Source organism: Glycine max, chromosome 7 (genome assembly GCF_000004515.6).
Source record: "Glycine max cultivar Williams 82 chromosome 7, Glycine_max_v4.0, whole genome shotgun sequence".
NCBI lineage: Eukaryota > Viridiplantae > Streptophyta > Magnoliopsida > Fabales > Fabaceae > Glycine > Glycine max.
Genome location: NC_038243.2, coordinates 37771747 through 37787201, shown reverse-complemented (window position 1 = coordinate 37787201; position 15455 = coordinate 37771747). Strand labels below are relative to the sequence as shown.

At 31.5% G+C, this 15455-nt stretch overlaps 1 protein-coding gene and 2 non-coding genes across 3 annotated transcripts; 2 read left to right on the top strand and 1 right to left on the bottom strand.

Annotated features, from left to right (window-relative positions):
* Positions 1-2002: 2002 nt before the first annotated feature.
* On the bottom strand, positions 2003-3915 carry LOC100803704 (ervatamin-B). The gene is made up of 2 exons (XM_003529318.4): positions 3410-3915; positions 2003-2786 (listed from the first exon to the last, which is right to left on the bottom strand). The coding sequence occupies exons 1-2, from the start codon at positions 3858-3860 to the stop codon at positions 2215-2217; spliced, it is 1023 nt and encodes a 340-aa protein (XP_003529366.1). The 5' UTR covers positions 3861-3915; the 3' UTR covers positions 2003-2214.
* An 8133-nt stretch (positions 3916-12048) lies between these two features.
* TRNAR-ACG (transfer RNA arginine (anticodon ACG)) lies at positions 12049-12127 on the top strand. Its single transcript has one exon. It is a non-coding gene; the product is annotated as a tRNA-Arg (tRNA).
* A 2020-nt stretch (positions 12128-14147) lies between these two features.
* Positions 14148-14220, top strand: TRNAA-UGC (transfer RNA alanine (anticodon UGC)). The gene has a single exon. It is a non-coding gene; the product is annotated as a tRNA-Ala (tRNA).
* The last annotated feature ends 1235 nt before the right edge of the window (positions 14221-15455 follow it).

Genomic DNA, 15455 nt, shown 5'->3' with positions numbered 1-15455 from the left:
CAATTTCATACTTACAATTCAATATCTCATTACTTAATGTTATTCAACATGATAAAAATAATTGTTCTTTTCAGGATTCACAGATATAATTATATGTCATTAAACAAAGTTAATAGCATAAGAATCTATGAGTGATTGATGAAATATTAAGTGTATTTTTCTATACTGATGATATCAAATTAATTAAAACGATGAAATAAAATGTGTAAAATAAGAAACAAAAACATGTCACTGAAGGATACGGAAGGTGAAAAATAAGGAAAGTCTCTATCAATGAGTCAAGTAAATTTGAGATCACAAGCCAACTCAAAACAAAGTATCCTTCTCATTTATATATTACTTAACATACTTATTTCTATCCAATGGGAGACCTCTTGCTTCACACTTGCAATGTAATCCAATACCAAAGTTGTTATGCTCTAACAATTTCAAAGAAATACTATTCACTTCCAAATTGGTTTGGAGAAGGCAAGTCAGGTTATTAATATCTAATGAATGTGAACAATCAGGGACGAAACTATGTGCATCCAAACAGGGGTAGTAACCTCCCTGAACTCCCAGGATGTTCTTAAGGTATGTATAAAAACACATGTATAATATATTCTCCTTTTTGAATTTTATGTTGTCGCCCCCTCTCCCCTGCTCCTTTCAATTATGTGTCCACGTTTACTCATGCTGCTGCTCCCTTAGTGCACCCCTTTTTAGATTTTTACGGTTTTAGTGTTTTATGTTTTAAAAAAAAAATCAATAATATTAATATACTTTTTTTTCTAAACCAAAAAAATATACTTCATTAGTTTATTTTATATGTTTTCTGTCTAATTATCAAAACTCAAAACATATAAAATATATAATAAGTTTTATCTATTGATAAATATACCTTATAGGATTTGGATTGCTAGTTTAATTTCTTTTAATTATCTTTTTTCTTTATAGATACACGTTACACTATAATTTAAATTTTTTCTAATTGATTTTAATTTTTTTTAAAAATAATTTTATTTATTGTCATCTAAGGATTGATAATATTTAAAATTTAGTAGATAAATTAATTTTAGCTGTAATATATTAATTTTATAATGTACTAAAGTATGACAATTTAAAAAAACTCCTTCTTCATTCTTTAAGAATAAAGAAGTCAATAATTTCATATATTTTATCCTCGTCTTATATTATTCAAAACAAGTTTGTAAAATGATGAATGATCTTTTAATTAAAAGAAATAAGAAGTAAATGATTTTTATTTATTGTTATATTTACTTTTATATGATATATGCAATATTGTTTATTATTTGACAAAATTTTAGGCAACTATCAATAGTAAAAATTAGTCACTTTTCATTTTCTTTAACATGTATTAAATTTTCGTCCCCTGATAATTTTTCCTGGTTCCGTCCTGTGAGCAATATAGAATTCTTAGTTATCCATCTTTGTAGAGTGTGATTATGGGGAAAGGGAGATTTAATGACAACGTAGTAGTTATATAAGCCATTTGATCTTTTTGTCATATATACTTGCCTGGCGGTAAAACTAGAACAAATATCATTTAAATAATTTATTCATTCTTTTCCAAGAACAATACCATTCGCTAACATTACTCTAAAATTAACATAGTACGACGGTTCTTAAGTACATTCAAAAATGGTTTTAAAGCAACGTTGTTAAAATACATATTTGGTTCTTTATTTTAGAAGTTTTAAATATTTCTAATGTTTTCGAATAATTTTGAATTAGTCTTTTTTGTCAATTGTTAAACGTAATAGAAATATATAGATACACATATTTTTTAAAAGAATCATTTTCGTGATAGTTTTAAAGAAAGGTCCAATTTGTTTTCGGATGTGCTTCTATCTTCATTAAGTTGAAGCTAATGTAATTTTACTTAGATAAACGGCTTGACGCCGCCAACGAATATCGATTAATTAACTTGATTGTGTTTAGTAGAATCATTTACGCTGAAATCTAAATATAAAGGGGCTTGTGGTGTTCGAATAGACTGATCAAACAGTAAAATTATAAAAGATGTATAGAAAATTACAAGTGGTAGTCAATAAATTTTTCTCTTAACGAATATAATGTGGTAAACATATGATCTGATCTAAGATCATGATCTCATAGATGCTACGTACATTGCAGCATTACATAAGGATTACTGGTGGATTAATTAACTTAATAATATTTTTTTATTTTAGGGTAATGTGCTCTAACACATATTTAAAGAAACGGATAAGAGGCTTGCATGTTAATGCCGCAAAGACCTTGAGGGTTACCAGTGTCCCTCATAAGCTTCATGTAACCACCCTCACCCCAACTTTTGCCCCATGAATTCCTTATGAGCCAGTATTTTCCCTCAGCCTCCTCACCATACCCAACAATGGTAACTGCATGGTTAAGTTCAGTTCCACACTCGCCACTGAAAACTCCTCCTGAGTAAAACTGAAACCCTTGTCCCTTGGCTTCAAGGAGCACCGAGACAGGTTGAGAGGCCACTGCAGTTAGAAGTTGCTCCTCGTTCTGGGGAGTTACACTTTGGTAACCTCTGATCTGAATTGCAGGGTTGGAATTGCCACTACAAGTTCCAACTGTTTCCACGTAAGGGTATTCTTCTTCATTTGCAAGACCATAGTCACGAATATAGTCGAAGGCTTTTTCCACGTATTGTCCATGGCACCCGTCATTGCTGGCACAATCCACCAAATTTTGCTCAGACAATGAAACCAACTGGCCATTTTTTATTTGGTTGATTCCCTCAACAGCTGCCACAGCTGAAAATGCCCAGCAACTCCCTGCACGCCAAATCACATTCAAATATTACCCAAATTAAAGAACTGTGATTCAAGAACAATACACGTACAATATATATATATATATATATATATATATATATATATATATATATATATATAACATATTTCATGTATTGATATTTTGGCATTAAATTAATTAGCCTTTGTTAGTTATCTAATAACCGAAATTAAACTGCTGTTATTACTATCTAATGCATCATATACTAACAGACAACTCTAATGGTATGTACTGAAAATTGATATATATAATCAATGCATCAAAATGATCAAATATTAGTATAATATATGTCTAGCTATACTATATTTTTTTAACCAAAGTAACTAGGACATTTGGTTCTATGATAAAATCACTATTTTATCTTATAAACTTGGATTATATATTTGTATCGATTATGAAACTAATCCTCATTCCAGATTTACTAAAACTCATCACCTCTTCCAAATCACAATGTGGATACTATTATCAACAAGTAATCCTAATCTTTCACATTTTTTCGTCTGCTAATAAATGGTTATTTTCCCCCGCTAATGAATTGAAATTTGAAATGCGTGATTGTTACTAATAAATCTATATTAATTAGTTTGACACAATTACGACGTACCACATCTGCCTTGGTTCTTAATATCATTAACAGCTCCTCTCTTTCTCCAATCCAAGCTTGCCTCAATGTCACCGACACTCATCTTATGGAAGCCAAGACTGTGGTTAATCTTGAACGACCCTAGTTGAGTTGGTGGCTTATAGAGAGCTCCCGTGTGAGAAGCAACGAATTCTTCGTTAGTCAAATCAGCAAAACTGTTTAGGCTTAAATTGTACCTCTTTTTTCCTTCGTTGTTGTGTTTCTCTATGAACTCCAAATTCTCCTTGAATATCTGCTGGCGCCTGTCCTTCTCTGCACTGTCAGCGTAAACACGGTCGTGCATGGCCATCCACTCTTCATGCTGTGTGGCAATGGAAGACTCAGAGAGAGTGCGTGACGAGGCACGACATATGCATGTCAAGAAAAGCATGAAAAAGGTACCAACAGATTTTTTGTCTAGTGTTAAAGCCATTGCTCACAGAATAGTAAGTGCTCACTAGCAATGTCTTCAACTGAATGGTTATTTGTGAGCATGCATTGAAGGTTTATATAGAAGTTGGAGATTACAGTTTCTCATGCAAATTTTGTCAGTGACAAACACGGCTTCTGCCCCAGCGTGCCCGCTAGGTTATGTCATGTATCATACATCACCGCAATAGAACTCTCCATTATCCGGCAATCAAGCAAATTAATTATACGTTTCACAAACGGTACTTGTTATTAACTTTTGCGGAAGAATCAAAATCCCCGCATTTTCTTTTCTCCTCTATTCTTTTATTATCAAGTCAATTTTACAATTTCATATTTTCATATTATTATTATTATTATTATTATTATTATTATTATATGTTTACAACTTCTAAATATTTCAGTCCTCTAATTACAGTTCGTTAAATTGATTTGCTGTCTCTTTTGTGATGAAATCTTTTGGCGATAAACCAATCCAATAGGGAAGATTAATCTTCAAGCTTTTTTTCCTTCGTGTTCTCGTTCGGTTCCCTTACATCACAAAATCTAATGCAAGTCAATACTATTCGTTTTTCTCATTTTTGTCTTATTGGCTCAATTTCCCCGCAAATCAGGGTCAGGCTTTGTTTGGCTGAGTTTTCTTTTGTCTCTAAAGACTTTTCATCAATATTTTTTTTCTTCCATAAACACAAACACGTATACATGTTTATTTTTTTGCGTGAATTAGAAAAATATTGCGTGCGTTGGAATGCAAGAAATAATAGGCCTTTCATTTGTAAAAATAATAATTCATCGTCTAATGACCTCTTACCTTATATTAATTAATTTAGAAAAAAAAAATATAACTTACTTTAAACTCACTAATATAATTGGACCAGCTTTTTGTTGATCATATAAAATTTATATTTTATTCTTAAATTGTTCTCATGAAAATAACTCTCACGTAATTGCAGTAAAAAAAAAAAAAAAAACTCTCACGTAGTACGTTTCATCTTAATAAAAAAATATAAAATAAATATAAAAGAGTTATGTAAAAAATATGCACAATATTTGAAAGGATAAAATATGTTTTTATTTCTTTAGAATTTTCAAAAGTCAATATTAGTCTCTATAAAAGCTTTTTATCAAAATTTATTTTGAGTCCTTATTAAATTTTTTCATTATTTCGAGTTCCTGATAGGTTAAATTTTCTGTTTAAAGTTTTTATTATGAGTTAGGTGATGACGTGATATCATTACAAGTGTTTGATAATGTTAGAAATATTAGTTTATAAGATGATATGTCATTATTTAAGTGATGACACAAACTCAAAATAAAAGTTTCAATATATTAGAGAATCAAAACAACAACAAAATTTATTAGAAATCCAAAACAAAATTTGATCATTCATTAAAGACCTTAAACTAGGGGGATAACTGATAACCTACATGGTTTAGGCAACGTCTCCCATTGTGTGACTTTCGGTCACTAGTGTAGGGGTGTTCATTGATTCAAAATAATCTAATGAACCAGACAATTTGAACCGAACCAATTAGATTGATTTGAATTTTTTTTTGTTCAAGTTCAACCCAAACCAAACTAATTGCAATCTAATGTTGATTGGTTCAAGTATCACATTCACACTTTTCAAACTTGAACCAAACCTTAACTATATATTGATTATTTTTTTTTTATTTTTTTTTAATGCTTAACTTAATTAATATTGTGTTCTTGTAAGTCTTTTCATTGTGTTTCACTTTAATTTGCCTTCAAAATCAAGGTTTGTATTGGATAATTTGGTTTATGTCATTTTTATTATTATATATAGATGCATTTTTATGGTTTAATCAATTAACCATGTGATATTTCTTACAATTTACGCTATTATTTACATTATTTTATGAGAACATTATTTTATGAGAGCATTATTTATCAAATTTGTGACAAAACTATGTTTTTTTTTCAAACTATTTTTAATTAAAAAGTTGGTCAGATATCCGATGACTCAAATTGAACAAACATGTTAATCAACTAGTTGGTTTGAGTTACACAAAAAAAGTTCTTAAATCGGAACCAACTAAAATCAATTGGTTCAAATTTTACTTTCCCTCAAATCTAAACCAAACTGACCCATGATCATCCTTACATTGGTGGCAAACAAATTGGCCAATCGCATTAGGTGGACACTCGACCACTTGCACAATCCTAAACTGCATTGAGGGAGGCCAATACACCTCAACGCCCATCAGAGGCCTAATCACTAAAGGCTAGCTTGGCTGAACCCTAAATAAAGAGTTAGTCGTCGCCTTTAACGGGCCATGTTGACGACATTCCTCTTCTTTGGTCTTCTGAATTTCATTCATCACCATAGGCTTCACTATGTTGCATGACTGTTTGGAGATCTATTGCATAATGTCATAAACCCCATTTCCATTTGCTAGCGAATGATTGAAGGGATAGGTTGAGCCATCTCCAACATCAAGGTTAATGTGTTGCTAGGGGTTTCTCCCTTATTGTCCACACAATTCTTGTTAACTCATTGACAAGTGTACCAAATTGTCACAAGTAGTAAAGTACTTGAAAGTCCGAGTGTCGAATCCACAGGGACTTTGTTTGTACTTAGATTAATGCAAATGCAATTTAAAAGCAATAGATAAAGAATTTAAAATAAAGATAAGAAAATAGATAAGATAAAGATTTAAAGATCAAAATAGAAGATAAAGAAAATAAGAAAATAAAAGTAAAAGATAAGAAAAATAAAAGATTAATATAAAGATAAAAAAATAAGATAAGAAAAATAAAAGATAAAAATAAAAGAAAATCAGAGCGTGATAATGTTGGGACCTAACATGTCTGTTTGCCTGTGATGTATGAGTTTATGATTTTTCTTTATCAATTTAAGTGATTCTATTTTACCCATATTTGTTCACTTACTTGCCCCTGATTCCTCACGACGACAAGCCTATTTTATTTATCTATCTCTCAAATTCCTTTGCAAAGACTCAACAAATAAAATGCATGAAGTATGAATTCTAGATGTTTGCAAGAATGCATGGGCATAAAATAATCATTCTATGTCTAGCAATGACTTTCTTATGAAATCATTTCTTTTTGTTCTATTAGAAGTTACTCTCTTCCGAGCGTCTAACCCCTAAAACTAATGCATGCATATTTTCTTTAAATCTTATTTAGAAGTTACCCTTTCCCGAGCATCTAATCTCTAAAAGAATATAAAGATGAATAATGCAAGATAAAGGCAGAAAAGATAATAGAATAGAAAACACCTGATATTGCATTGATAAATAGTGAATAGTACATCATACATCGCTTTGGCTTTTAGGCCTGTCAGGCCCTAACTAGGGGTTTAACCACTCATGGCCATGAAAACTTTACAATGAGAGGGGGTGAAAGAAAGAATGAGATAAAATTTCCCCTACTAGACCTAAGGGATAAACCTAGTGTGTGGGTTGTGTGTTTCTCCCTTGGCTTGACTCCCTTCTTATAGTTGCTGGAGTGGACTTGGGCCTAATGTGAAAATCTTTCTTATTCATATTTTTGATATTTTCTCGATCTTTTTCTCTTTTAATCCATCCTTTTTATATCTGCAAGACATAAATAATAAAAATATCAATTCTTATCATTTAAGCCAAAAATAATTGCTAAATAAATTTTTTTAAAGATATTTTCAATATATTTTTATCATCAAAATAACTCAAAATCCCCTAAATTAAAAATTTTGCTTGTCCTTAAGCAAAAACAAAAATGAGAGCAGACTCCGAATGCTCCAACACTTTCAATATCTGCAATTTTTTTTTTCAAATTCTTTCAACTGGTTCTTTCTGCATTTGTCATAATCTCACAATGGAAGCAGAAACAACATCGAGATGAAAATAGTTAGTATTGGAAATCAATCAAGTTGGTTTGTCTCACTTTCCTCACAAGGTTAGTGTTTCTCTCTGCGCACAAGTGTCTCAGGTGAGTGTTTGAAATTCTACGACCTGCAATTAAGATTATCAAATTTTGCACTTCATATGAATTAAAGTTATTCTTACTTACATTTGGTGGATCACTAAGGACTTTTATTAGCTTGTAATGGGGCTTGGCTAAACAAGAAATCATGGTTTTTCTGTGATTTAAAAAACTTAGGATTATAAGAAAGCATGCATCCTTAGAAAAACTTTCACTTATTTTGCCTAGGCTTATTTGTTTTTCAGCCTTTATTCCTCTAACTACACTTTTCTTCTTGGCACTTGTGACATCTCTCTTTTTCTGTCCTTATTTCAAAATCTTTTCTACCCTTATTTGCAATCTATATATATATATATATATATATTTGCAATATATATATATATATATATATAAGAATACTTTGGGCTTACAAGCTTTTGAGGGTGCCTTATTGCGCGCTGCTTTACTTTTTGAGGCAAATTACCTAGCAATCTCCCAAATTAAGGACTTATCATGACTTGGAACCCTTATGCTCTCTTAGAACCCAAAAACAAGGTTAAGATATCAAAATTAGGCTTTGGGTTTATTCAAACAAATCATTATTACTTTTGGCTCAACAGGGGTGCAAGGGATAAATTCATCACAAGTTAGTTTTTTGGCTGAGTGGCTAAAATAAAAAGAAACATGGTCTTGATCATATTCACCTTATGCAAATAATCTAACAGTCTAAGAATGATGCAAAATTAGGAATTTAAAAATAAACGTTCTCTCATAATTAAGTTCACATAGCTCAACGGAACAAGATAAAGTTATCGGCTTATCGGGCCATGATCTTTTTCCATCAAGCTAACCTTTTCTCTCTTTGTGATTCATATTTAATAGTTATTAATCCTCCAACATGAAATTAGGATTATTGGATGTAGCTCTGTCACTAGCTACCACATTGGCAAGGGCAGCCATCAATAGTAACTATAGATATTCCAACCATATATAGTAACTATAGATACTCCAATATGAAATCCTCCAATAAAGGAATTGTGAAATTGAGCAAAAAAGAAGAAGGTGATTTTTTTTTTATTGGTGATGGTCGTGGACCTTTTTACATCTAACATTCGCTTATTTATATTGATAAGACTATATACGAATCACTCTTGGCTCCTAACCCATTATCCCTAGATTTTAGAGGATCACTTAATATGTGATTCAGCAATTGCATTACATTGTCTCTTGTAAACATTGTCAATCCACTCTCCTTGAGCAATTGTATACAAGACAATGGTCCTTATCCTCTCACTATTCCAAATAAACCCTTCTTACTCCTCACCGACTAAATATAGTTGTTATGCTATTGGCTATTGTGTCAATCGTCAGTTGGTGACAACTAAATCTTTGTCAACTAACTATTTTGGTGCTAACAAGAACCCATTCTTGAGCAACATATTTTCCTTCTCCATATCAATCACTTGACATTATTTTAGAATCGTATTAAAGCTTTAACCGATTCAATCGATTGATTTTCATGCGACAATATTTAGGAAATCCCTTTATTAATTATTATTATTATTATTATTATAAGTTTTTTATATGTTAGATTTGATTTTAAGTATAAATTAGAGTAGATTTTAAATATATTAAATAGCAAGTCAAATGCATAATTAAAAAGTCACGCATAATAAATCAACCAAAAATATAAATCAAGTAAAAAATATTAAAACTTTTCATAAAGGAAGATAAAATAAAAAGGCACTAAGTTACATATGAAATTAAGAATGAATTCATACAACACCATTTTTAGAAGAAAAAGACATATAATTTTAAAATTTTAATAAATAATACGAATTTACCTACAAATTCCCTTCATATTTATATATCTTCAATGCTTTCACCATTGTCCAACACTAAAAAATAAGGCCAAAATAAGTAAATTAAAATAATGAGACATGCAAGGTGTGGTTGAAGATAAAAATAAAACAGAGAAGTACAAATATGAAAAATGAGATGAAAAATATTGATGAAAGAAAAGAGATGCATAAACGTACCTGTAATAATGAAAAAATATTAATTATCAATCTTTGTAGAAGAGCCAACAATAAAGTTAAAACCACAAAAGGATCGTGTGCAAGGGTGGTCAAATGAGTTTTAAAATAATCTTACATACTAGTCTTAACTATTTCAAATCAAAATATATTTGTTGAAATTTCCTACTACATGCAAAGTTTCCTTTTATAATAATGTGTTTTTATATTAATACTTATATTTTGCGAAAGAAAGTATAATAAATTAACTAAAATATTCTATATATATATATATATATATATATATATTATTGATTAAATCAATCAATTAAATATGTTGGATTTGACTCTTCTAAGATGAGGGAGGACAGTACACTTTAGAGAATAAACTATAATAATAATAACCATTAATTAATAAATCAAGGATTGACAATATAATAAAGTGTCATATTTCTACAGATTTACCTTGATTACCTGTATCATCTTAAATATACACGATTTGCCTCTCAACTTTTCACACCACTTCTTCACCAATAACCATTCAGTTAAGACATTGCGCCATTGAGTCCTTAGTATTCTGTGAGCAATGGCTATATCACTAGACAGAAAATCCATAGTTACCATTTTCATATTTTTCTGGACTTGTTGCACATCTCGTGCCATGTCACGCACACTCTCTGAATCTTCCATTGCCACACAGCATGAAGAGTGGATGGTCTTTCATGGCCGTGTTTATGCCGACAGTGTAGAGAGGATCAAACGCCAACAGATATTCAAGGAGAACTTGTTGTTCATAGAGAAACACAACGAAGGAAACAAGAGGTGCAATTTAAGCCTTGACATTTTGCTGATTTGACTAACGAAGAATTCCTTGCATCTCACACAGGCTTTCTCTATAAGCCACCAACTCAACCAGGGTCTTTCAAGATTAACCACAGTCTTGGCTTCCATAAGATGAGGGTCGGTGACATTGAGCCAAACTTGCATTGGAGAAAGAGAGGAGCTGTTAATAATATTAAGAACCAAGGCCTATGTGGTATGTTGTTGTATCAAACTAAGTAATATATGTAGAATTAATAACCATCATGCCCTTCAAGTTTCAATTCATTAGGAAAAATAATCATATAAACAGACAAAAAAACGTGAGATGTTAGGATTACTTCCATTCATATAGTCTTTGTGTAACATAAATTAAACCAATAGTATAGACATTCTGCATTACATTAATATATATGATGTATTGATACATATCATATCAATTATCTTTTACCATTATAATCGTCTGCTACTCTGCTAAAATATGATAGGTTACAATATATTGTTAACGTAGACCTAGCTGTGATATATATATACTAACATGTTTAATATAAGATATTTATTTGAGAAAACATGTTTAATATATGATATTTATTTGAGAAAATAGATTATGTACTGAATGTCTAAGTTTTAGACGGTCATTTAATCACAAACTATAATATGCATGATAAGTATGTTAGTTTTACAATGATAACATCAAAGTTGAAAATTTCTTCATAACTAAGGTTGGTTCATATTCAAGTAAACATGAAAATTCAAATAGATGAGAAATTAAAAAGCACATTCCAAGACATGCATAGGAAGTTGTGGAGCACTTTCCAAGGGCTTAGAATTGATTCCTTTGATCTTGAGACTTACACACTCCACTTAGGAAATTGAATATTAGAGTTACAAGGAGCTTTGTGAATGTAACTCATTTATTGGTATCCACTGCTTATTCTTGAAGGAAATCATATCCTTCTCCTATAAATAGGGAGACTTGTGAAGAGGTGGGGCATCTCATCTTAGAAGCAAAGCAAGAGTGAAAGTGAGAAAGAAAGTTCTTGTATTCTTTTTTTTTTAGAAAAAGAGAGTTCTAGTTTTCACCATATTTGGTGAGAGTTGAAAGGAATTATAATCCATCTTTGTTGGGTAAGGTTGAGAGGTATTCTCTTTATTGAGAGAATCATTGTAATCCAACTTTTAAATACTGGAGATATTTAGTGGCTTGGTCCCGTGGTTTTTACTTTTAACATTGAAAGGGTATTTTCATGTTAAAAATTCTTTGTCATTTTTCTACTCTCTATTCTTATTTTTCCGTTTTCGCTAAGTGTCTAACCTCAGAACGCACCGTTCTTATAAAGAGAGGCGCTTTCACATCTTCTTAGGCTGGGGAGAGGAAATGTTCCCATTTTTTAGGATACTCCTGGGAACAGATATCCAATGGAGATGATGGGGTGGGGCCTGTAGCTCAGAGGATTAGAGCATGTGGCTACGAACCACGGTGTCGGGGGTTCGAATCCCTCCTCACCCAGAACTGGCCAAAAAAGGAAAAGATTTTTCCCTTTGAGGGTAAGAAAATCATGATCGGGCTAGCGGACCCAAAACTATGGAACTTGTGAGTACTTTGTAGAAATGGAATGGTCTTACCTTGCTGTTTTCTGTTTATTAAAAAAAAGATTCATAAATTGTGGATATTATTAAATAAATCCAGTAGGTCCTAATCTTTTAATCCCCATTTTTTTTTGTTTTACACTTCCTCAACCAGGTTTGAGCAGAATAGAAAAACAAGTAAAGTATTATTAGCATAACAAAAATGCGTTCCTCGTCATTAATATGTTTGCTAGTGGTAATTGTGACAGAAGGAAATAGTGCTGGTGATTTCCAACAAAAGTCACACTAACAATAATTTCTTATTAGTTGTCACTTGATTTCCAACAAAAGTCACACTAACAATAATTTCTTATTAGTTGTCACTTGAGACTGTAAAACTACTTTATACTAGTACTAGATGATCACTAAACTCTATTCACTTTAGTGTGTGTTGATATTGTTCTTGAATCGGAATTCCTTTGGGTCATGTGCAATTTTCTGTGCGGAGTTGTTCGGCATTTGCGGTTGTGGCAGCTGTGGAGGGTATTACCAAAATCAAAACAGGCAAGTTGGTTTCATTGTCCGAACAACAATAGTTGAATTGTGCCAGCACTGATGGGTGCCATGGACAATATGATGAAAAAAACCTCGACTATATACAAAGTTATGGTCTTCAAACCGAAGCAGAATACCCTTACGATGGAAAAGAAGGTCCATGTCTCAATCGGTATGGTGAAACCCGTAGTCAGGATTAGAGGTTACAAAATTGTGCCTCCGAGGAACGAGGAGCAACTTCTGAAGGCAATGGCAAACCAACCTGTTGCAGTAGGCGTTGGTGCTAGTGGACAAGCATTTAGGTTTTACTAGAAGGAGTTTTCACTTGGGAGTGTGGAACTTACCTAAACCATGCAATTATTGCAATTGGGTATAATCAGGATGCAAATGGCAAGTACTGGTTGATAAGGAATTCATGGGGTGAACAATCGGGAGAGGGTGGTTACATGAAGCTTAAGAGGGACACTGTGACCCTCTTATCCCATAGTTTAAGTAAATGTGTCGGAGCAAAAATCATTTAGGTAGTAAGAGCACTATAATTAATCTAGATCACTAATTTAGAATTATCTAATAATTTCTAGCGTTAGAGAGTAAGAGCCCTATATTAATTTAAAATGGTAATTAATACTTGTTTTTCATTAGTGAAAGACCAGAAATTACTGTGTAATATGTTGCCTATCCTTGGGTAGTGCTACAGTTCATATATATATGTCTCCCTCATTTAAGAGGCTGATATGTGATCATGATGTATACGAGGATATAAATTGATGAAAGTATTAGGTAAATTAGACAATATACTATATGTTAAAAATTGATTTTGAATGAAGCATAAGCAATTTTCTCAGTTGAAAGTGATTTTATTTTAGTAATCAAACATCATAAAATTGAGTTAAACTAAATTTGACTAAACTCACCATGATATGATCCCACCATATAGAACCAAACATGCACTAATTAAAATGGTGTGGGTAAAGATAAACTATCAATTATTATAGTTCACCGATCGAAAAAAAAAAGTGCATGCACTTAGTCAGACACTCTACTATCATCAATACCAAATAATGAAGTAAAGACAAATGAGGCTATGATATCATAAACATCAAACATTATACATGCAGAAATTTTTCATTCTCCTTTTTATTCGCTCCATCAAAGTTTAATTTATAACTTTTGCTTCTACAAGAGTGTTTAGAATAAAATTTGATGACAAACAAAAAATTTGGAGTTTGAAAAGATCTTAATATGGCTGAAACAAATATATTAAGCTACGAGGTAGAATAAATAGATGTAAGCAATTGAGTTAGACTTGGGGCAAACGATCCTTACAAGTTACAAACACGCATGAAATGATTTTTGTTTCCAATGATATTGATGATATTTCTAACAATTCAATGTTTATTCTAAATGGGGATGTAGCTCAAATGGTAGAGCGCTCGCTTTGCATGCGAGAGGTACAGGGTTCGATCCCCTGCATCTCCAATATGTTTTAATTATTTTAAACTTTTGTTCTATGATAGTGTAAATGCATCAAGTTTTGGGTTTTCTAATCATTCTTACACTAAATAATATTACTACAAAATAGCTAGTGTGTTTTCCAACTTTTTCGTGCATTTTTCTATCGTTAGTTTTTTTGTTATATTGTTTGCAAACCATATATTAGGTTCAATTGTGTCTTTCATACATCTCATCACATTCCTACTCCAGGACAAGAAATTGAAATTTTCATTATGAGAACTACGAAATCTATGTATTATTTGACACTTTAGAGAGATAGGGTAGATGAGAAAGAATTGTAGATTGATACATAGTATCATGATATGAAAAAGAAACATATATTCTGCAACTGTCCATGTTTTTTTTTCTTTGCCTACAAGTAACAATGTATCATGAAGCGAAGGCAAATTGATCAGCATGAGATAAGTGAAGAATTTAGGGAATGTACCTTACGCCAATTAAGCAATTAAGATCTTGGAAAGAAAATAAATATTTTCTTGATTCTTTCGTGTCTCTCTTGGTTGGTTCCTTTTGGTGTTTTCTTTTTGTGCACGAGCCTTCATAGAAGATCGATGATGTCATAATTCTTGACCAGGAGGAGAGACAGTTTTTAATAAAAATATGCATAAAAATGAGACATGCAAGCACTTGAATATTACTGAAACCTGCTATATACTAGTGTTGCTGGTGTTTTAAAGAGGAAAATTAAATGTGAAAAAAAATGGAAAACTAGTTTGTTTTTTATAACTTGGGTCAAGCTATGTGATTTGAGATAAGTTGGGCCAATAGGTTCAGATTTTGAACTGGGGCCTACTTTTCTCACCTCCTTTAATGTTCTTCTCACCCCTTCAAAAACAAAGGAAAAGTCAGTCTTGCTCCTCTGACTCATTCTTTTCCCTTCACTCTGTCGTCTCACCCCTTCAACATTCTTCTCCTCCGTAAATTTCCATTTCTCTTTTATATTTAAGTCATAATAGAAATATGTTAGCACAATGAAAACATGAACACGTAGACATGACAATATTTAGCGTAAAGAATTGTGATAACAAAATAAAAATATAGACACATAAGGTGAGGTTGTGCCTGTGTTTTCGCTATGCATAACTTAATCATGCACATTTTTCTTATATATTTTTTTAAAACACTACTTATATTAAAATAAAATAAAATACATGCACTTACTAATTAATTACAATCATAGCACACTCGGAATATGTATA